At 44.5% G+C, this 24,261-nt stretch overlaps 2 protein-coding genes across 2 annotated transcripts in view; both read right to left on the reverse strand.

Annotated features, from left to right (window-relative positions):
* Positions 1–98: 98 nt before the first annotated feature.
* ZXDC (ZXD family zinc finger C) lies at positions 99–16,750 on the reverse strand. Its single transcript, XM_055706947.1, has 10 exons — positions 11,832–16,750; positions 11,263–11,415; positions 10,213–10,291; positions 9,969–10,099; positions 8,823–8,993; positions 7,556–8,241; positions 6,734–6,818; positions 4,780–4,952; positions 3,385–3,486; positions 99–2,331 (listed from the first exon to the last, which is right to left on the reverse strand). The coding sequence occupies exons 1-10, from the start codon at positions 12,904–12,906 to the stop codon at positions 2,245–2,247; spliced, it is 2,742 nt and encodes a 913-aa protein (XP_055562922.1). The 5' UTR covers positions 12,907–16,750; the 3' UTR covers positions 99–2,244.
* Positions 16,751–17,068: 318 nt separating this feature from the next.
* Positions 17,069–24,261, reverse strand: part of UROC1 (urocanate hydratase 1) — a 45,153-nt gene continuing 37,960 nt past the window's right edge. The window contains exons 19-20 of the mRNA XM_005432529.4: positions 19,410–19,509; positions 17,069–17,311 (exon numbers count right to left, since the gene is read on the reverse strand). Of these exons, the coding sequence (XP_005432586.2) occupies positions 17,171–17,311; positions 19,410–19,509 (241 nt within the window). The 3' untranslated portion in view covers positions 17,069–17,170. The remainder of the gene's footprint in view (positions 17,312–19,409; positions 19,510–24,261) is intronic.

Below are 24,261 nucleotides of genomic sequence, written 5' to 3' on the forward strand. Positions count from 1 at the left end.
CAACCGAAGGAAATACACAAGCTCTGCAGCAATCAAGCTGCTAACAATTAGTTTTATGTCAGATTCATCCATATAAAGAAAAATACCCAGTGACAAACTGACCATAAAAAAAAAAAAGCTTTATTAACCCTTTTGCACCAGCAGTTCTTCAGGTATCCATTGCCAGCAATGGAGTTCAAGCCAAGTGATCCAATTTTCGGCCCCAAGAGGTTAGCACTTTACATTCACTTACAAAGCTGAGTGAGGTACATTTTCAGAAGTAGAAAGATTTGGTTGCAAGTCCCATAAAAAGATGGAGTGTTCCTTGGCCATTTTAACAGATTAAGAACTGGTATGGTCCTTGGAAACAGAATAATGCAGGCATTGGGAGCTCGAGGTGTCTCAGCTTCCAGGGAGAGCACGGTGACCACTAGAGCAAGACCCAGTAGTCCCTTTAGTATGATTCCTCCTCAACCTTTCTACCTCTCAGGAGTGGACTCCGTGCTGCATTCACAGCCACCAGGTAGAAGATTTCATCTACTTGTTTGTTTGGTTTGGAAACCCAACCTGAGAGGGTTAACAGAGTCCCTGGATATAAGTCCCAGGAAGAGAGGAACAGAGACACCTCAATGCTCAGATAAGCTAAAGATAGAAAAATAAAACTGGTTCAACCAGAGGATATAATACTGCCTACAAATCAGGATCTGAAGTTGAATGTAACCTGTATGCTTTTTTTCTCCCCAAGTCTTCAACCAAAAAAGCATTTATCTGGACACATACATAGTTCAAAAGGCACAGGAAGTAAAAGCATTTCTGAATGACCTCGCATGAATTCAACATCAGTATAACTGTAAAATAAATAAATATGTGCAAGATTAGAAAGATCACAACGTTCTCCTGCATGACATATCTTATTTTGTAAAAAAATTACACATACGTGCATACACACACCTCATTGAGAATAAAAAAACAGTACATACACCCTTTTATCAAACTCCTATACATAATTTTATAGGCATTCAGTACATCACCATAAGAAACATTTAAATTACTACCTTAAACTGTAACCAAAGGGGATTTTTTTTTCTCTATACAACCCTATACTTACTTAGGTGTCTGCAATCCAGATAAGTACAGTACATACAACCTCTTCCCCTGCCCCCCAAGAGAAACTGCAGTTTTTCAGTGGGGTAAGTCTTCTATGTAACAATTCTTCTCCTCTTATAAAATACTCTGACAACTGCATATTCTGTAAACCAGCCGGAAGCTCCACGTGCATGTGACACTCAGGGATATCAATAAAGAACAGGTTTTAACAGTGTTCAATCGGGGGGGGGGGGGGGCGGGGAACCACCACCAAAAAACCCCAAACCCCAACCCAAAATAAAAAGGTAGTGGCCAGTTTACAGGTAACTTGGCAGCAGTTTATAGATGAGATAAAATCAAGGTGCTTAAATTTACGTGACGGTCAACATTCTTCCCAAAAAAGGGAACACAAAGATAAAACGAACCTCTCTCAGATGCTGTTGGAGTCTTAGCTAATCTCTTACAGTGAGTACAGTTCTATTGCAGTTTTCTTTTTCAAGTTTTGCTGGAAGAATTCAGCAAAGTATTTGGGATGCAGGAGCAAGGAAAGGGAGAAACTCAACATGAGCTACAAACTGATTCACAGCTAAGTTAACATTTAGAATCTAGCTTTCTAAAACAAAGATTTTAGAGCATCTCATTTTCATGGCATAGGACATTAATTTTGTTACATGTGACACTTTATTCCCGTTTCCTGCCGAAACAATTTGTGTGTGTGTGTGTGTATATAAACCACTTGCAAATTTTAGCTCTTAATTCCTTGATGCCACTGGCTCCAGCAGGAGACCAGTGGAAGGAAAGTTTTAACTGTCATAGGCAGGATTATAAATTTGTACTTGTTAGCTGTAGAATACTTGCTTTCCTGTGAAAACAGTAAATATTACCTCAGTTTGAAGTTTAATACAGTACTTCTCCCTGAAACAACACTGTACGGCAGTCTGCCCCAGTTTCTCCCACCACCAGGCAGACAGGGTATCTTACACAGGCACATCAAGTGGGATTTACATTTTTTAAGAAAAGCTTTCAGTTGCAACTGTCCTCAGCAAATTGCAAAGAGTGCAACTATAATCCAGTACTCCTAGTTTTCATATTTTCCTTGGAAAAAGACCCACACATTTATCTCACTCTGTCAAGACGTGATTGCCCAGTTTGTTTTCAAGTAACTGTTCTTAACAATGGTCATTCCAGATCCTGTAAATTTATTGTGCTTCCAGTGAACTGAGAGTTATCAGAACCTGCATCGTCTTCAGTAGAATTGTGTGGTTCCTGTTAAATCAAACAGAGAGCATGAAGAGTTCAGTGCTTTCACCTCTAGATGCCTTTAATGCTTATCAGTAAGATTACCTTGACACCGATCCAACATCAGAGAAATGTTTTGAATGGTTTAGAGGAAACCCAAAGCATTCCTGCTTTGGCGACCCACTCAAACAGTGCCGCTAGAGGGTTTTTTTGGAACACTTCAGATGAGCATTACTAATGGAGATACGTTTGAAATCACTATTTGCTTTTTCCTCTATTAACTCTCTACCACGGCCAACAATCCCAGTGCTCTTCTTGTATTTCTAGGTTTATCTCAGTAGGGTGCTCCTCCTAAACAGAAAAGCTTTATCTTCTATCCAGGAGAAGCACACTTGGCAAGAATAACGGCACTGCAGAGTTTATCAAAACTGAAGCCCCACAGGGTCAAGTAGAAAACGTGATCTATGTACACGTTATCATTCATTGCTGCTCAGTTCTCAGCTGCTCCTGCTCACTAACATGCCATTTACCAGAACGGCAGGTAACAAAACATTTATGCAAGAAGCTGTATGAAGCTTTCTGCATTCACACACCGCTGACGCTCAGTAGTCAACGAGGGCAAGTACTGAAACCAGCAAGACTGTAGAAGCAAGCAGGCTTTTCAATCTAACTGCCATTCCCATACAGACGCTGCCCTGAAATCTAGGCTCAAGATTTTATTTCCCACTTCCTACCCTTCCTTAGCCTGTTACATATCCATTCCGATCCTCCTCCTCGGGCCACTTAATATCTGCAGGACAGGATCAGGATGGGGCACTTCAGTAATAAATGCGTAACATTTAGTTATTCATTACTCAGTAACAGAGGAAGAAAAACAACCACCTATGACATGCCAAAGGCTGGCAACATACACAAGGTAAACCTTGCAATGCAGCTCTCTGCTTACAACTTCTTGTAAGTGAAATTAAAACTCCCAATGGAAAACAACGTATTTTCATTCAGCAGAACACTCGTGTTCACAGTAAACTGCCTTCGCTTTCAAGCTAGGCAATAAAACACAACAGCTGTGATATGCTGTACCTGAAGTATGTGAACAGGTAAATCCACTGTAAGCTGAGAATGTGATGAGGAAGACTGAGAGCTCAGTTGAAAGGGCAGATCTCCTTCTCCTGGAGAATCATCCTGCGAATGCAGAAACATAATGCAATTGCAAGACCCCCAAGCACCTCAGCACAACATTGCAGATTTCACTCAGCCTCGCAATCTTAAAAGAAATAATAAATCTGATAAAGCTAATGCACTGTACTAGTAAGGCCTAGGCCCACAAAGATATGTGGAAAGCTAACTACCACTTAAATGTGAACCTAGTATAATAGGTTGTACGCTGAGCTACCATAATCAATTCGAAAAATTGCCAAGACCTGAAAAGGAAGGAACAGTTCATCTTCCAAGGTAACATTCAGAAATATGTGACAAGTTTCATCGCATTGTGTGAAGCTGGTAATTGAAACTTACAAACGTTTACACCCATCAGATGGAGAACTCTGCCCATAGCTTCCTCCATATCACACCTTGTTAGGAATAAAGCAGAAGAAGCTTCCCCTCTCTCTGGATACTATAGATATACACCTGGCCAAAAACTTATGACTTTTCATGCTCCACTAATCAGCTTACATCGATTACTAGGTATTTTTAATAAAAAAAAAATGTTAAGCTTTACTACAACAGTTTAGAGATATAACAGCTTAGGCTGAAACTCCATTTTGCAGGAATCTTTTCATTTCTGTCTCATTTACCTTGTAAATGAGAGAGAGGTGGAGTTATAGAAGAATTTGGGGAGCTGTCAATAAAGAAAAGGACGAAGAAAAAGTCAATACTCCCGTGCACTACCTAACACATGGTAGTAATCCTTTCCTTTTGCAAGAAAAATTACCCCATGCTTTGGGACAGGAACGTACCATCTGTTTTGCTGCTCTCATAACTGCCTGTCAAATGAGGCAATTCCTAAGCCCTTGAAGGATCACAACTCTCACATGCAAAATGTAAGTTTGCTAAAACTCTTAGTTCTACTGCAGCGCTTCCTGCATCAGCTGTATCCAGCCTAGGAAGCTGAACAGGACGTTGCCTACAGTTGCAGTGCCCATATGTTTCAGACTGGCCTGCGTATTATTACTAAATCAAATAAAACCATCTTACCCATTTCCACAGTGCATCTGTTTGGGCCCCAGCAGTTGTACGATTGAGGCAGCTCTGTTTTCGAGCATTTCTGTATCTCACTAAAGCCAGTTACATACAAACTTCCCCAGAAAGCATTTCTTGCGGGAAAATGCCCCAATGGACACGGTACATACTGCAGATCTCAAGATCCCATCTAGGGGCGGCAGCACCCAAGTTCAGAGTTAGTCAGATCCTTCCGTAACTGTGCCAGTTTGGGTAACAGAGGAGAGGAGTATGTGTTTCCTTCCCAGCTCTTACCTGAAGAAGCTGAATTTGCACATACTGGGCTCCAGTGGCAGGGTCCCTTATTGTCAGCCCTCCATTTGGCAGAACTATATTGCCACCCAGTCGACTGCCAGCAGTAGATGATGAGAAGTTGGTAGGGCTTACTTTACCACCCTTGCTTTTTCTCTGACCAGAGCCAGATGCCCCTAAAAGAGACCATTTTAGTATTTAGACGGTCAGAAGCAATTTGCCGAAGTTTTCTGCTAGTATTTTTCAATTTTATGCAGTTACCTATACTACACAGCAAATGCCTGGAACAGTGCAATATAATTAACCACCATCTGATAACTGCTAAAAGGCCAGACAGCAATCAGCTGATGAATTCCATCTGCTGACTGAGCATCTTTTTACATGAATACCATTAAAACCACATCACAAACTGCTAAGCTTAGGGCTCACCCCGGTGGTAGCACAGAAATTGCAGTGTATCTGTGGAGTTACAGAAAGGAATTAGGAAGTAGAATTGCATTTTCTATTTTTAATTTTGCAACGCATTTCCTGAGAAGTCTTGTACATAATTTTTCCAAACTGTATAAAGAGCATCGTAATGCTCATCTATTTCCAGAAAGATTTCAAGGACTGTTAGGTAGAATGGGCTACAGAAGTACAACTATGATAACGTTCAGCATTTTCCAGTTTAAAACAAGACAAGCCAGCTGCTTGTATCACAAGCTGAAAACCAAAACTCTAATCAAAATATACATAAGGATACCTTCTTTTCAACTGGTTCTTTTTGGTTTGTTTTTTAATTCTACAGTAAATAAAAGGTTTGGATAACTTCTTTTCAAACACTGAACTTCCCTCTACAGTGTTCATTCAACCCAGTTGAACCAATTCGAAATACAAAACTCTCTAGACCACTGAGAAGCACATACTAGCATTAAGACAACAGCTGGTGAAAGATGGACTACTGGGAGCAGAAATAGGGATTTTCTGAGGTTATTTTAGGAGACATGCGATTAAATGCCATTCTCTTTCTAAACTATGTCCAAAAGACATGTTTGATGATAAAAGAATAGTTGGAACTAGCTTCATAAAGCAGTTATCCTTCCATGCGATGATTCACTGATCCAGACAGAATTTATTCAGGTATGCCTTTTACAAATCCAGAAACATGACAGTGCTCAATTCAGAATCAGTCTCTTAACTCACCTTAAAAATTATGACCTTAATTTGCAGAGGTGGGAAGGTCTAACAGACAGCAAGGAAGAACTAAACATATATATCTACATATATATGATATTCCACCCCAGCCCCCAGGGTAGACACAACTCAAAGGCCTGAATCTGTGCAAGTCTAGCGAGCCATGGACCATATTTGATTTGACAAAGTAATGGTGCATGATTCACATCAGACAGCTCTGAGTCAAACTGCAGTTTAAGAGAAAGAGGACACATCTGAAATCATGACCTGAACTTCACACTCACAAGAACTCCCTACAAGGCTAAAATCTGACAGAGGTTTCAATATTTCTAGGTAACTAAGAAATAAACTCCTTAGCACTGCATACAGGCTGTTACTAAGTGAAACACAACAGCAAAACAAATCCAGCTGATGTTTTCATTGCCTGTACTGAGTAAAAGAGAATGCACTATGTAAGAACAAAAGCATAAACAACAGAAAGCAAAGCTACCTTAATTTTTTTTGTTTTATTAAGAAAATAAAAAGCAGATGAAGAGATGGAGAGATAGTGTCTTGTTAATAATCATGAAACATATGGTGCAGATTTCTTCGTAAACTTACTGTGAACATGGTATTCCACAGAATGTGATTATCCCCAGTAACAGATGGTACACCACATGCGTATTTTAACTAGCAATAAACTGGATGGGATACTTAAGAATACTCAGATACCTGCTCCCATTTCACTACCAAAGAACCTAAATAATTGTATTTAGTAAATTTAACAAAATCAATAGTTTCTCACCTGTGCTGCTCCCATTCCCTTTCTGTTTTCTTTTCTTGGCTAGCTGAATGGCTCTGTAGTCTGTTCTTGCAGAGCCACTGCTTTCCTAGCAAAAAAAGAGCAAGCCAAGAAATGCAAAGGTTTTTTTGAATGCAAGAGCAAACCAAAACAATGAACACAAACTAAAGAGTTCCCAGTTGCAGTTACCTTTTACACTGCAAACACCGAATTCTAGTTTCCCATGCTCCTCTTATTAGAGTTTCAATTAATTCCCTGTACATACTTAGTAACTGGAGCTCAACTCAAAAAGAAGTTAGCACTATATTTACAAGTTTTCAGATTTTAACAGGGTAAACATTTACTTTGCAACGTAAATAAAAAGTTAAGTCTCTAGTAGCACAGTAAATCAGAACAGGAAAGGTACTTAAACCAGGAATGAACATTGAGATGAAAATGTTTCGTGTACTCTCCCAGCCCAAATCCTTCCCTGGAATGAAATGCACAAGACATACCACATATTCTTGGGTATTCTTGTAAATTCCATTTAATTCTCAGTCAGATAGTCACTTACTTTTTTAATCCCTTCTTTTGAAGGGTTCTCCTTTAACTCTCCCCACCAGAACTCTAGTATTTCTTAAGAGAACTTATCACCACACTGCATCCACTTTGGACAACATGCTATTTCAACATAACATTCTACATCCTTCATCAAAAAAAGCCAAAACCCACGATGTGCAAAATTTGAGAGAAAGGTCTCCCTATAAGGTATATGTAGCAACATGTATCTCCCCAATCAGGGCATCGCAGTCATGTAGGGGTAAAATGAATATAGTTACTGCATACCAAAAATGAGCTGCCAGTCACTGTGCCAAGATCCATTTCTTTCTGTGCACTGTAGCTCCCTGGAGGGTTGGAGAAGACAAACTGTGTCACTACTTTGCTGCCCTCTTGTTGACCAACAACATCCGAGCTAGGAAGCAAATTCCGTTCAGCTTTAGTTGGCGTCAGTAACTCAGGCACATTGGTACCGCCGAGGCTACTAGAAGGAGTCAAAGTGGCTGTGTCGATTGTTAAATTATTGCTGGACGTCAAACCGTGCATATCTTGACTGGAATTCCTCACCGACAGAGATGCTAGTGAACCCAAGGCTTCTGCATTGACAGTCTGTACATCATCCAAATTTAAAGTGCTTTGCTGTAGAACTGTTGCACTGCTTCCCAGCAAGAGAGAACTGTCCAGGCCCTGCGGCATATCGCTGCTAGCCACCAGTATCAAGGGATCAACCGCCTGGCTTAAAGAACTGTTAGTGACAGGCAGGTTTCCCCCAAGCGTTGAGCCCACCGAAGCAACATCGATCGTGACAATTCCAGAATTGACTAGCGCCATGTCTGTTGCAATTCCAGAATTGTTACTAGACATGTTGGAGAACAGGGATACAAGGTCTATGTTGCTGAGATCGCTCTGTCCTGGACTAGTGAGTTCACTGCTGGGTGTGAGGGAGCTTGTTGCTTCCAGCTGAGTTAGGAGATCTGGAAGAGAAGGGTTTGGTTATAAGACAGCCCTTTCATCAGACCAATAGGGAGGGAAAACATGAATGATCAAAGGAGAACGCTTAAAACTCTGGATTCTCAGCCTGCTAAAAACACTTCCCAACTTCCCTGAAAGCAGATTTAAGGAAAAGCAGCTTAATGAAATAAGTTCACTCCTTTACTGAGAAACGTCAGTTACAAAAGCACTTGCCAAAATACTACACTAAGGCAGTCCAGACTAAGGCAGGTTGTAGAGGGGTGGAAAAAGGAGCGCAAAAAGGAGCAGGTTCAGTCCTTGCTCATATTTTACAGATGGCATGGAGAAGGACAAGCTCTACTTGATTCAAAAAAGCTGCAATTCCTCACAATTTCACACAGATCAAGCTCAAGTCTCACTTTCTGATATTTGTTAGAGGTCCCACTGAAAAATTTTTGGTAGGAAAACCAACTCCAGTCTCAGCAAAGATTCTACCGTTTGTTCAGTGGGGCTTAGATTTCAACATCAGTAAATACACATTTTCCTTAATAAAACACTTAGTTTTTCCATTGTAGTCTCCTATAATTTGAAACAAATACTTTACCTGGGCTGAAGTTATGCTGTTTGACCATGTGCGTCTTCATACTGTGTTTGGAAGTGAACAGTTTATTACAGCTGGATACAGGACAACGAGTCTTTAATGAGTCCACATCCTGAAGATGCTTTTTGGAGTGAATATAGAGACTACTCCGTGCTGAAAATTTTGCACAACAACCTGAAAGAAGACATACAAGGCTTGGAAGTTTCACCTAATTCAATTTGATGTTCATATTTAGTGTCTTAACAAAACAAATCAGAGTCGCTCTGCAGAACTCTACCTGCTGTTTTGCAAGCACCTGTGCATACAATCACAGGCATAAGAAGCAAGCCAAATATATTTCCTCGTTTTACATCAAAGACACCTCAGTGGGCAGAATAGTTCAACAACCTGTTTCTGACAACAAGAAACTCTTAAGTCATCCCATGAAATGAGCCACCTTTCCCTGCTATGGCATCTTAAATGTAAAATCTTCATGACGACTGCTGGCAAAGCCATTAGAAGGAGAAACAATTGCCAAGTAGAGCTGCTCTACTTTATGAAACAGAATATTCCAGATCAGACCCTAAATCTTTGTTCCTGGAGTCCTAATGAAGCGATGGAGGTGGTGCTAAGAAACCCACAGAGCATCAGCAAGGCTCCTGCGTGACCACCACAACAAGTACCACTCACACAGCCATCCACCGTCCCAGCAGCAGAGACTACCGCAGCACAACTGCTCAACATTTGAGACGACATGTCACAAATAAAGTGTGTCACAGTAAAGTGTGGCCTTGAAGGTGTGTGACAGGGCCACTTTTCCCTACGCCTGATGAAACAAGTGAAAAAGCTGAGCTACAGGAAGTATCACAGATAGGATTTTCCAGAATAAAGTAGCCCCGTTCGTCATAAAGGGGAGAGGGGAAAAAAACAACAAAAAAACAATCAAGCTAGAGCATGAGCCAATGTTTCCTCCGCAATCTGTAAATTTGACAATAATAATTCATTCAGTTACAGTGTCTTCAGTTTAGTTTTACCTCCTTAAAATCTGTTAGAAGACTCACTCCAAATTGTCCCAATCCTGTTACAAGCTTGCATTTGGGGAAAACGCACACAGCTTTAGGCAATATACACACCAATTACCAGTTAACATATACAAGAGTGGAACAATACCTTCTACTGGACACTCAAATGGTTTTGTACCGAGGTGAGTTATACTGTGGCCTTTCAAGTGTTCTGCTCTTGTGAAGGACTTCCCACAGCCTTCTACTGGGCACATGAATCTCCTGTCATCTTCATGTTTCCTACAAGGGAAGGAAATTGCCATTGCCATGATTAAATCCACTGCTACTGTAGCACCAGAACTAAAACAAACAAACAGCAAGTGACTTGGGACAGTATACTCAGAAAAGGCTACCTTTTATGCCTCAGCAGCTTGGACATACTGGTGAAAGACCAGCCACAACCTTCAAAGTCGCAGATAAAAGGCCTTTCCCCTTAGGCAAAGAAAGGTTACATTAACAACCTAATATAGAAATACACATTGCTATTAGAAAATATCAAAAGCTGCTTAAATTGAATTACTTTAAGACAAGGAAGACTCAGCCACCTTGTCCTGCAATTCACTGCAGAGAACCGTGATGCCCCTTCCCTCTGGCACAATCTTTAAGCCTTCTTTAACTCAAGGCTATTGCATCTTTCCCCGGGCATCAGGGGGCACAGATAATTATCCATCCATCTCGTATTAATCTGAGCTATTTTGAAGGTGCTTCAAAACCAGTAACAGCATTATTCAAAATAGAAACACAATCGAAATGTGTTTTCCTCTTTTCATGACCTGGGACTGTATGTTGGTTAGAATCAATACAGGGAAGCCTACGAAGGCGGTTTCCATCACACCTATGAACTTTCACTTAGCAGAAGCAACACTTTAAAAAAAACACAAAACCCAAACCCCAAGCTGTAAAGCCATGAAACCAGGAAAACAGAGGACAGTAAAGAGTACACATCATTATCTTTAAAACTTTAAAAGGCTGGATTTCAGTTTAGTGGCAGTCCTTGCAAGCCTGGAGTACTTGCTTGAGTTGAAACCTATCCTCTTGCTGTTTGAAACCTTGGTACATACGTTCCATGTGTTCTGAGAGTCTTTTAGCCCTTTGTTTTGAGCAAGATTAGGATTTGTATAATATTCTAAATGCCTATGAACTCGGGAATAGAGCTGGGATAATTTTTTTGAACCGAGTTCACACGCCAAAAGCACGTCCGTAGCTACTTCGCATTTGGCAGGTTCGTCTGGTGGACTCCTACCCCCCAAAAGGCCACGCATCAAACGTTTTCACTGACTCCAAACGACTCGTGTCACCCTGCCTCCCTTCACGACTTCCAGTTTTTGCCAGCGAACTGAAGCATGCTCTCCACGCAGGACCTTCTGTGTACATCCCCAGACACACGTCACCCTCCCGAATACCTGTGTGACTCCTCATGTGGATTTTCAACCGGCAGGCTTTGTCGTACTGCTTGTTACAGCCCGGGAAGGAACAGGAGAACTGCTCCTGCTCCCTGAAGTGGGCTCGGTTGTGGGAGAACAAGGCGCTCACCGTGATAAAGGTCCTTTCGCAGCCTGGGGAGGGAAGGGGCACAGCGTGTCAGCCCGGCACAGAACCGCAGCGGGACGGCCGCGAGGGATCCCCCGATCCATCCAGGGTGCTACACCCCAGCCCAGGGAAAAACCCAACGGTGCCATCCCAACCTACGTTACTCCCAGGGACAACCGTCCGGCCGAGGCGGGCGACCGGCGCGCACAGCGCGTCCCGGGGCTCAGCACCGGCACAAGGGCACGCGTGGGCCGGGCCCACTCCCCGGTGCCGGTGCCGGTGCCGGCCGGAGCGCGGCCCACCTCCAAGCCCGGGGGGCGACCCGGGGGTGCCGCGGGGAGGCAAAGCGAGCCGGGACGCTGCGGAAAGCCCCTCTCGGCCGGGCGAGCGAGCCTGTGCACGGCGCGGGGAGGGAAGCGAGCCCCCGGGGGCGGCGGCTTACCGGGGAAGTCGCAGCGGTAGGGCCGCTCGGGCTCCAGGTGGCTGCGGCGGCGGTGGGCGGCGAGGCGGGCGGCGCTGGGGAAGCGCTGCCCGCACGCCTCGCACTTGTGCGCCGCCTCCTGCTCGTGGGCGCGGCTGTGGGCCCGCAGGTTGTAGACGGTGGTGAAGCGCTTGGCGCAGCCCGGCGCCGCGCAGGCGAAGGGCCGCAGCTTGTCGTGCGAGTGCAGGTGCCGCCGCAGCTTGTAGGCCGTGGCGAAGGACCAGGCGCAGCCCGGCACCGGGCAGCCGAAGGGCCGCGCCGCCGCCCCCCGCCCGTCCTCGCCGCCGCCGCCGTGCGCCGAGAGGCGGTGCAGGCGCAGCTGCTGCTTGCGGGGGAAGGCCTCGCCGCAGCGCGGCTCCGGGCAGGGGAAGGCCGGCGGGGAGCGCGGCCGCGGGCCGCACGGCGGCTCGGCGGCGGGCGGCGGCGGCGGGGCGGGCGGCGGCGGGGCGGCCCCCGCGGCCTGCTCGGCGCCGGGCCCCAGCGTCAGGACGCCGTTCTCGATGCGCACCACCAGGCTCTGGTTGTTGATGGTGATGGTCCCCGAGAAGGAGCCGTCCTCCGCGCTGCCGCCATCGCCGCCGGCGGCGGGGGGCAGCGGCGGAGGCGGCGGGGGAGGAGGTGGCGGCGGCGCCGAGCCGGGGGCCTCCTCGGGCGGCTCGGCGGGCGGCGGGCCGGGCTGGGCGCGCCCCGCTTCGCCGCCGCCCGGGCCGGCCTCGGCCGCGCCGCGCACCACGTTGAAGACGAGCAGGAGCCCGTCGTTGTCGGGCGCGGGCCCCGCCGGCGGCGCGCAGGGGCTGGGCGTCGGGCCGGCTCCGGGCTCCGGCTTCTCCTCCACCAGCAGCACCGGGAAGCTCACGTAGAGGCCCGACGCGGCGGTGCTGGCGGCGGAGGAGGAGGAGGCGGCCGTGGCCGCCGGTTCCCAGGCGGGCGGCGGCGGCGGGCGGCGCGGGGCGGCGGGCGGCGCGGCAGGGCCGCCATGTTGGGCGCCGGGCCGGGCCCGGGCCGCCTCCGCGGCGGGCAGCCCCTGCGTTTCCATCTTGGGGGTCCCTGTAGCAGCGGCTGAAACCGGAGCCGCGGGGCGGGGCCGGCGCGGGCCGGCGGGGAAACCCGGAGCGCGGCGTCACGGAGCGGGCCCGGCGCGGGAGGCGCCGCGGAAACCCGGAGCGCGGAGCCGGGCGGAGCGGAGCGGGGCTCCCGCGGGCAGGAGGGGCTGCCCCGGGGCCGCTCGCCCCTTCGGTGCAGCTCGATAGCCGCAGCGGCACGGCTGGAATCCGGCCGGTCTTTGGGGATTATCCCGGCATCCATCAATTCCTGCCGGCAGCCAGGAAAGCAGCGGTGCCAGAGCAGCTCCCAGCTTGCAGCCGCGTCCCGGGCGTTGCAATGGGTGGCTATTGGCAAAATATCCCCCGCACCTTCAGCGTGATGCAGCGGCCTTGAGCGACGGGAATTCCCAGCGGGAAGCACGGCCATGACGCTGCCCCTGCGCCGCCCGGGACAGCGGGACCGGGAGGGGGAAAAGGACAAACGGAGAAAAAGCGATGGGGGGTAGGAAAGAGGCGCTCAAATGACACGCTCTTGCTTGCTGGTCAGTTGAACCTGTGCAAAAAAATGCTATCAATTCAGTGAATACTCAAAACCTTTTTTTTTTTTTTCTCCATTCCTGGCAAAACTTTCTTTGGGAGAACGTTCAGCTGCCTGCTGGCTCTCCAATACTTAAAGAAATGGGGAAATTACCCTGGATTTGCCACGGAAATGACACCGGTCCCCTCCAGCTGTGGGACCAAGAGGCAGTCCCAGCAGATGGTGCTGTGAGCCTTCCGCTGCTCTGCCGGCCGCTGAGCAATTCAGCATCAGCTCTAACAGCAGGAACGCTGCTGGCCAGGCGCTCCCAGCCACCGGGAAGCTTCTCGCCATCGAGCTGTAGGCGCACCCAGAGCTCCCCTGCGCACCTTCCCAGCCCTCTCTGCTGAGCCTGAAGTCCCTGGGTGCTTGAGCTCAGCCTCCTCCGAAACCCTCCTTACCGCAGCGGTGTCACTGCATGTGAGCCATTCCCATCCTTGGCTGCCCCTAGCCATCCTCACCTCCCCAGGGAGGTCTTTGCAGTACCTTCCTTCATGTTCCTAGGAAAAGAATGGAGTTTATTGCTTAATACATAGGTGTATCCCTGGTTGAAGGATGTTAAACCTGAAGGAGAGAATAATAAAAAAAAAATAATAAAAATAATCAAGCCACAAATCCCTTATGTTTGCCACAGCCTGGAGAGATTCAACAAGACCCTGTCTAGGAGAGCTAACAGCTCTCTCATGTCACAAGCTTTATACCTTTAAAATCCACTGTAGTTGCAGACGTATGGGTGTCATGCATTAATTATCCCTCACCACCAAGGTCTTCCCTCTTTCTGCAACCAGGTGCAAGCTTTTCAGGGCAAGCGGCTGCATTTTGCAGAAAGAATTAAGACACCAAGATTCACGGGAAGGTTGCTTCAGCCTGTGGCAAGCCTGAGACTTCAATACAGAAATTCACTACCTCTGCGTCCGCTGTCTTAATCTGATGTGATGCCTACAGATGGATGGCTTGAAGACTGCTCTCCCTGCATTGGATGAGGCCGGCTACCTAAGAATGATATCAGCATCCCCACGGAACAACAGCCCGTTCACAATCCCAGCTTCTCTGCAAACAAGTAGCAAACAGAGGCTCAGCAGAGCTCAGAAAGGGAATCTTCGCACCAGGCTTGTCCATGGTTTCTGTGTGCTGGAAACTGCCTGCTCTTTCATCCCAGGCAGCAACAGGTTACGTTCCCCTGTGCCCTCCCAAAGCTATCATAAACAACAGTCAGTTCATATTATTCACTTTATTATCTAAATTTCAACTAGTAGCTCTTCTATAGCGCTCACACACTCAGGTTCTATGTCTCCCTACATGTAGTTCAGAGTTACAAACTCCCAGGGATTTGAGCGGCATTAAACACAGGTATACTTGCAAGGTTATGCCCTCTGGTCAATAAAGCTATGAGATGAAGAAAAGATTCCTTTTTTGTCTGGGCTGTGAAGGTGAGCATGATGGCAGGTACCCCAGTACTAAACAACACAAAGGTGAAGAATTCATAATAAGTATTTCTTCAATATTTTGTCTCTGGTGGATTTTCAACTCGGAATTAAGACGAATCTATGAAGCAGCTCTACGTTCCTTAGTACAGTAAAGCCAGGGTATTTTCTGGTGGTTCCGCTTGACAAAACAGTACCTTAGTGCTTTTGGGCTGTGAAGACTAGCGTGGTTTTCTACAATGCCAAGACACTAACTTTGGACCTAGTCCAGTGTGGTTATTAATAATAGGTAATGCATAACATACGTCAAAGCAAAGGCTGTCAAATCTGGCTGACAACTACTCACATCTCAATCGTGTAACTTGGCAATGTGGGCGTTTTTTCCATAATCTAAAGCAACTCCGATCAACTGCAGATTGCACTTCACAGAAGGTTCAGTTAGAAGCAGATGCCAAACTCTCACTATTCATCTGGAGACATATACAGTACGTGAACAGGGTGAAGAACTGATTTGTGATTCAAAATAAACGGCTTCGTTTACTTGGCAGAGGCAATACAGAGCTGCAGGGTGTGCTCCCCTGGCGAGTGCCACGGGGTCTAGCAGTTGTATAGCGTCTTCAGGACCCACAGTTCTGAGGACTGTGGCTCATCACACCTCATCTGCAGCAGCCAAAGCAGGTTTATGGGTAGCCCCTTCCCAAGGGTAACAGATACAGCACCAAGGAGGCTGAGTGACGGGCCAGATCAAGCCCGATACCACATGCACACTGGGGGAAGGGACTGCTGACGCTCTGTGTTTGTGTCTGAATGAGGCCTGTACGCAAGGGCCATGCTTAGCGTGAGACATGATAGCTAAGAATTATTTTTGTACACACACACATAATATAGATGTGTATGTAAAACACATTTCTGTAAATATATATATATGTATCTGTCAATATGTGTGTGTATAGGGGCTTCAAAGTGAGCCTCAATTTTTGATTCAGCATCACAGCTGATTACAAAAAAATACTTCAGTGATTTAATGTTAATACAAATATAATAGTAGGTTCAGGTGCAAAATATGCATTCTTTCAGTTGCATCTAGGCACACCAGGTTGGTTCTATGCCTTCCTAACTCTTACTGGGAAGAAAGAAGACCAAAAAGACCATTCTATCTCTGTTTTACTTTATAATCACCTCTTGTGTGAAGGAAGCCCACACTGTCTGGTCTTTGGTACTTCAGTTTGTTTCATATCAGTGGTGGTTTAGGAGGAATTGTTCAGAAGGAAAGTCTACACGATCATTTTGTTACATTGCTTTACTAATTGCACCACTCACATCCAAATGGGTGAGTAGCCTTTTGTTTTTTCATCATAAAGCAGCAGCCAGCACTAAGGATCTAGATTTTCTGGAGGTTTCCATCCATTTAGAAGCTGCTCAAGCACAATGGGCTTCTACAGAAGAACAGTCATCACTGTGAGGCAGCAAAGCGCACACAGCATCAGATTCAGCAGAATGGCACCATCCCTGATGCAGAATTTGGCTCCCACTAATTTATCATGTGTTGTTCCATATTTTCCTGGCCTTGCTGTAAGATGTTTGAAAATGGTCTAGTACTTACTGCCCTCAGGCTTTTCCACCCACTTACCTGGCACTGCATTCTGTTCCTGCTTGTAGTAAAAACCTTGGGTGAGAATTTCAGGGAAAAACACATGCAGGCTCACTGTGCTTAACCAGTTAATGTCACTTTCAATTGTGATCACCAAGCACCTTTATGACATTATAGAAAAGCGTGAGTCTAGCACATGTGATATCAGTACATCCCCCACTAACCAAAGAATAAGTTTGTTTACACACTCATGGCTCTTTGCTGATAGCAGCAGACTGAATTAGAAAGAAGAGTTCCAATTTCCATTCCACATCTGAACTAGCAGGCCTAAGAATCTCCTTAATTTATGAATTATCAGCAATTATTGGATTTTTTTTTTCATTTATTTTTCAGGAGCAAAATTCCAGTTCCTTTCCTTACAATGAATAGCTTCTTATTGCAAACATTGTTCCAAATATGTTGGTGAAAAGACTGTTCCTGACACCGGTGGACCTGTCACACAGATGGATACAGATTTGCCCCATTAACAAGTTAAAGGGGAAAAAAAGAGCTCACATGGAACAGGCATTTGCAACGCTTTTATCATTTGGCCAGAGAGCAAAATAGGATATCAAGGAAACAACTTCAAATGTATCTGCAAGGACAACATTGCACTTTGAATATCACTAATATTTCATAGCTTCCTCCAAGATGTTCTCGTCCACCACCTTGTGAGGGAGAGTCACCTTCAACATGGGATTCTCTTTCATTGTCTGGCAGATGGTTTCATAAGCATAGCCATTACCTGACCAGCAACGTCTGGCGACCTGTCAGACCAGAAAATCAATGGGTATAAAAACCATACATTTCTCTTGCCACATCCGTCTTACACAATATTTGTGCAAATACTGGCACCCAATTTCACGACAATAAATCTTTCAACCCTCTGCCAGTTTCTAGTTTCCTTACTGGTTTTAGAAGTAATTTTTGTAATACCTGCTTGATTTTTATGAGTAGTATTTGGGTAGACTTCATACATTTTTATGTACAAACATAACATCAGACAGGTAACATTGGTAGAGCCAGGTACCTTATAAATTTTACAAAATTCTCTCACTAAAAGTAATTGTGCACTCCATCCCAGGTCTGTAAAACTAGCACTTGCTTTAGATAACAGTATCATTTAAGCAATTCATGCTTTTGTAGTGGGATAAATATTTTAAAAGGAAAATGTCACTCAATGCATTTTCAAACCGTGAAATCAAGGAGCCAAATTCCCTGCCAGCATGTAAGGATGAAAATCTGTGGACAGCCAAGGAACTGGTAAACCCCTCTTCCAACAGCAAAGCTCTGAGTTTTGATCTGTGTACAAGCAAGATTCCTCAGATGAAAAAAAGGTAAAGATTTGGCACAAAGGAAGTATGTCCTTCCCTCTATTCAAGGCCTTACAAATCTGTTCTGAATTGCAGATCAGTCTGAAATATTCAGACTCAAAAGTGTTCAAGAAAGAAAATACTTAGGTTCCCATTTAGAAAAATATTTAAGCATATGATTAATGTAAGGCTGATAAGTTTCCAGAATCATAGCAATAACAGCTAGAAATGACTTTTCAAGTCAACAACTCAGTTTCACTTCCACTCACCTATGATTATTCCTGGCAGTATATTTTCAAGGGTATGCTCCAGTTTCTTTCCAGCCTTGTATATAACATAGGTAGCATTCTCAGGCTGTCCTTTTTCAACATGTGTGTGGAGGAGTGGGGCTTTCGCTTGCAATAAATCAGAGCAGCAAAAGATTTATTGGGTTTTTAATAGGCTGCCTCTGATACACAGTTTTTGTTACGGGTTTGTCTTCATTACTCTAATCTACAAATTAATATAACCATCCTCCTCCTCCTTCCTTAACAGTTCACTACTGTGTTATGTCAGATCTGGGACAGGCAATATGTGCAAATTGTTCCTCCTCCTTCTCTTCTACCCCCAGTGATGCTAGGTCTTAGGGGAAGAAAAAAAAATGTCAAAGGTCTAAGGCAAGAAGGAATACTAAAAACCTCTTGAGCAGTAAAACAGAACAGACCACGTCAGCATTGGCAAGGAGCTCCCTCAATACATCAGCCTTGTGAGGCTGCATGACAAACATGACAAGTCTTGTCCTTTAAGTGAGCTGTGCATCACTATGTTCCGTTGATTTGGTTCCCTGCAATTATTGAATCAAAACCTCTCTGCCACTTCAGAGATGGGATCCTACTCTTAAACTGAAATAGGATCATCTGGACATTAACGGCATGCAAAAACTCTTAACGGCAACAAGGGCTGAATGAACTGGCACTTGCATGAGCCGGCATAAACCTTTCAAGGTACCTAGATCTAGAAGCCAGGAATAGACAAGACTAGAAGTTCATATCGTTGTCAGTTGTATTATGTAGGCAAATAACAATGCCAACATGTCTAACAATTACAGTAACCATGCTTCCTTTTCTGCTTAAAAATAACAAAACACAAAGCGAGATACGTGGAAATTATTGGGCTCCAATATGTTGTTAAGTCAGAAAGGGTCGTCCCAACACTTTACAGTAAGTTCCTTACCCAAGAATTATCTAGCCTATTTTATTGATTTGAAGTTGGTTGGAGTAAAAAAAACAACCAAACCAACTGACTCATTGACTCTAGGGGAAACAGGCTCCTAACCACCCACATTAGAAGCAGTGAACAGAATGAGTCACTTAGCCCAACAGGACTATTTCTGGGATACAAAAAGCCACATCCTAAATACTCTAAATACTGCCTGAGTGCTCACACTTCCCAGTCAGTTAAAAATAAACAAACAAACAAACAAACAAACAAGGACACTGAAACCCAAGGACCTAAACATAGTCCTGGAGGCAGGAAAATATTAAAGCAAACATATATAATGAGTTGTACTTACTCCATTGGAAACATCCCAGCTGAGCATCATCTTAGCCCTTTTTTCAGCCTCCTTGGACCCATCCAAAACCAGGCCAAATCCCCCATTCATCACTTCCCCCCTAAAAAAAAGTAAGAGAATTAATACAAAATAATTTAAACCAATCCCACAAAATTCACAGGAGTTGTACTGCAAGAAGAAGGACAAGAACATAGAAATGTGCTGAATAAGAGACTATCAGTGACCTTTTATACTTAAAAAAAAAAAAAAAAAAAAAAGGAATTTAGCAGGGCAAAAGCCTAGTTTTGCAACCTGCAGCAAACCTATTCCACATTCCTTATAACACCCAGCTAGCAGTCAGTATCTGCACCAAGCAGGGGTGCCAAAAATCAAGCTTGTGCTGCATCTCCTGAGGATTGCGTGCTGTACTGGCTCTAGGAACAGGTAAAGAAAGGGTAGCACTTCTGGGGGGCTGCAGGGGTACCTACCTCAGGGTATTTTTAAAGGTCAAGTGTTCATGTTTGCTACACTAGAGCCTGCCATATAGATAGGATCATGAGGAGGACTGTGCACTTACTGAAACACAGATGGATCTATTTATATTCTCTCAGGACAAATGTGAGGGTGTAAGTATTTTATTTAAATAGCATTAACCACCACTTAATGCACATCTGCTTCTATCATTTCAAAAAGAGTAATTCATTTTGTATGAGATACATAGATGTTTAAAGACATCAGTGCCAGCTTTCCAGGAAGCAGACTTACTGGCAGAAGAAGAACAGAAATATGTTAAAGCTAACAGATTATACTTGGGAGAAATACCAGTCTGGTTTTAAAAGGACAGGGAAAACACTCAGAGCAAAACATCTTGTCTGACTTCAGAGCCTGGCCTGCTCAAGTTCCTGTTTTGTTGCATGCGAGGAATAGTGGTGAATGCAGTTGGATAATAATCCATTGCTGTAAATCTATGAGAGTTCTGGCATTATAACCCTATATTGGCAATACCTGAGGGCCAGGGCACATCATACTGCAACACGTGGCGTGAGAGACTACTGATGGAGGTCCCTGGAGGCAGGCTGTTATAGTTAATAAGTCTACAAAATTTAGATAGAGTAACATCAGACATATCCATGAAACAGGAGTTAGGTGTTTTCCAGTCTAGGAAGCAATCATTTCTTACTGTATATTTTCCAGCGGTAACTCAAGTGCCTGAGGAAATGAGGCTACATTGGAGCCTCACGGACCTGAGATCTACTTCCTGAAACTAGAGCTCATATTTTCTCATTTTCAAGATAATGGTGTTACTTACATAACGTTAATTCCCTTTCACTAGTTATATGTGCTACCCATCTGTGAAGTAGGACCCTATCACATAACTGAGCAAGGAACTTAGAGCTCCAGGTCATGGTACCACTCTGAATTCCCTTCACTTTACCATTATTAGATGTTTTTTTATTATTATTATTATTATAAATGCATCTTCTGTTGAAAATGCACAGTCTTCTTGAAACTGACAGGTCTCACAGCAGAATGTCAGTGAATGGATCTGAATGGATCTGTTTCTTACCCTTAACAGGGAAATTTGAAACAAAGTCATGTTTTCAATTGAGATGTTTGGATATTGTAAGCCCTGACTCTTCAAAATAAAATATTTCTTTTTGATTGACACTGTCAACACTTTTCAGCTTTGAATTTGATTCCCAGGATCTTTTTACTGTGTGAAATGTTTTATTAGGTCTGCTCTTAGTCTCATTTTGGGATGAAAACAAACATCCAAATATCTGCATTTCTTACAAATTCTACTTTTTTAATAGTTCATGTTGTTACTGTCTTCTCCAGAAGAGGGGACGAGACGGGATGACAACATTACAAAAGTAATTATATCTAGACCAGGGCCAGTTACTTCACCATACTCGGCTGCTTCTGTGTATAGAGACCAAATTAGCACTGTTCTCTACCATCAAAGTAGTAAGCTAGAGTACACTTATGAACCTCAGTGATGCCATTGCAATGTAATTGGGATCACAGCACGAGCACACCTCGAGACAGGCTATTGCAGTTATCAGACAATAAGAAAATCAGACCTCTAGACCAGTGCTTCATAAAGGTACTCTGTATGGGAAGATGATGTTCTTTCAGTGGCAACGATCCCGTATTTGCACAGCATCCCAAAGAGCATCCTTTGAAGCTTAGCCATGAACAGTGAGCGTCTGATCTCATTTGCACTCCATAAATTTAGAGCCTCTCCACTGATTTCCATGAAGTTACTCCAGGGTAAATCAGAATCTGTCCTACTGTCTAAAAATCACTCATAAATTAAATGCCAGTGTTTGTTAGGATAGATTGTCCAGCAAAACCTCTCACTTTTAAAGGGGAGCTCTCTACCTTCATTAGCATTGGGTCACATTTTCAGGTAATTAAAGAAACATGTGGCATTTTGACCTAAGCTACCTCCTATAATTTCCAGATGTCTTTTTCTAAGGTGATCAAAGAAAACAAGGCCTCTCTCACAAGCGAGATGTCACACTGTCAGCAGTGCAGTTCAATTCTTAAATTGCTTCTGCCTTTTTGTTACTACAGGTTACTCAGGCTCCACGCTAATACACATTCTCCTGCAAATAAACAGGCAGCAAGAAATTAATAACATTCATTTGCTGTAATTATAGTCAAGACTATGTTAATCTTAAGTCTCTCAAACAGCACATGTGATGCAGATTCCAGCTAAATAAATCCTGCTTTTTCTGTTTGTCCCACAAGGCTGTAGCACAGAAAAATCAAAGCAGGTAAAAGGCACTTCCCTAGTCTTGTAGGGAAGACCATGGCAGATGTGTCAGCAGCTCCAGGCCAGCCCCAGCCCAGCCTCTGCAGGGAGCACCAGCAGCTGAACGCCGTGCAATGGCCGTTTCTCAACTCCCTGAACCGAAACTTGCCAGCAACAACTTGATTTTTCTCCAATCACGTGCATATTTATTTATAAATATATATAAGCCTCCACATGCACTTTCACATTTCCAAGTCAGCTGATGACGAGAAAATTTTATCAGGCACATGGAGATTTCTTTGTGGCAAAGTCAGTTGAATTTGTAGCTCTCCACAGGAAACCAAAAACAGGGTCCTAAAACCTAAAGGCATCTATCTCTTCCAGGCAAAGAAAGTAATTTGTTAGGGCTGGGGGTTTGTTTTACTTCTTTTACTACCTTTAAACTATTCCTCTTTTTCTCCTTAGAAGGCAAAGGGGTGCCAGAGCTTTAACTAGCCAGGGCGGTGCCACCATTAGTTAAGGCAAACAGAGCCACCTGTCGTGCCGTGGCTTTCAGGGGCAACCCAGACCACAGCATCTAAGGACACAACATTGTTACCACATCTGAGTCTCAGCATGGTGGCTTATTAAGGCTCATGCAGAGACAGGCCTAATTTTCAGGCTCCGCATTCTTCGCTGAAGCACAGTAATTTAGTCACCGAGGGCTATGCCTGCTCCCGAGAACAAGCTGAGCTCCACAGTGACAAGCCACTAAGCAGCCATAGGAAATGTCACAATGGATAACCAAACCCTGTTTTCCCGTTGATACTTTGGTTTCAGTGAGTAGCCACATGCTAACGTTCTGATGCATTACATAAATGGCAGCACCTCTGCTCTGCCTTGGGGAAGAGCTTCTCTCTGATGATGTAACTCCATTTAAGAAACAACTAAAACAACATAACTGCAATTGCGGTGTGGTCAGTGCCTGTTTTCCAGAAGGGCAGCCTCACCATTCAGCCAATCTCTCTTTGAATTGCTCTGAGGGCTAGAAACATGCAGGAGGGATTTGCTGCCTTACAGGGGCCAGAGAGATTGGGAACATGACCGTTTGTATCCTTTGAATTAAGCACCATTGACGCACAGAACATTCGTGGCATAAGCAATTGTTTTAGCAATCCTAATAACTATCATTAAAATATTCCAAATATTTTGCACAACAGGTAGTGGAAAGTGGTTTTCTTTGCTTGTATTTCATAAGCAGGTATTTTAAAAGTTTAAACTCAGCTTAAGGCAATTCAGACAGAACCAATCTGCTACCTCCGGAGTCAGAGATGGAGATGACCAGTGTAAGAACATATTCTGGTATGTATTTTCCATTCAGAGTTATGGAAGCTGTGAATAAAATTCTGGTCATGGTGGTTATTATCACTGAATCAGGAAAGGCAAGTTTTCACTCCATGTGTGTAAGCCCTCAGAAAGCTTTCTTATCCCATTTTCCAATGTTGCTCCCATGTACCTGCTATGTAACAGTTACTTCACTGAAATCAAAGGGATTAGAGTGCAGACGAGGGAATTCTCCACCTGACTTGTAGGGGTGTTTTCTAGATTCAGCTCATCCAGACAAGTAACAATTCGGTATCACGCCTCTGAGGATAACATCTGCTACAAAATCTTTGGCTTGCTGTTGGCATATTCCAGAGCTGGATGGAACAGGGAAGTGGCAGGTTCACTACAGTATTCGGTAGAGGGTTTTTTGCCTGGTGCCCCTTTTGACTGGCGACACCACCCAATGAAGACATGACTGTAAATGGAGAGGCTTTGCTGGGCTATGCTGGAAAGAACAAACCAGAACTAAAGACTGTACAGTGTAGCCAGCCTCTTCTTTTCCCTACACCTCTGCCAATCCAGAGTAACCTTTTAGTGGCACATGAAGGAGACCTATTTCCCTCTCCATATATATTTTTTTCCATTCTGCTTCTCAGTTTAGGCATTTCTCTTGGTTCTTCACCATATGTGAAGGAGGTGTTTAATCCAGTCCTTACTTGGCTGTGGTCTTTTATCCTACCAGGCACAAGCAAGGGGAGAAAGACCGGGAGGTTTGCTGGCACCCGAGCTGCTTTGTATCAATAACCC

The sequence above is a fragment of the Falco cherrug genome, chromosome 4, assembly GCF_023634085.1.
Source record: "Falco cherrug isolate bFalChe1 chromosome 4, bFalChe1.pri, whole genome shotgun sequence".
In the NCBI taxonomy this organism is placed as follows: domain Eukaryota; kingdom Metazoa; phylum Chordata; class Aves; order Falconiformes; family Falconidae; genus Falco; species Falco cherrug.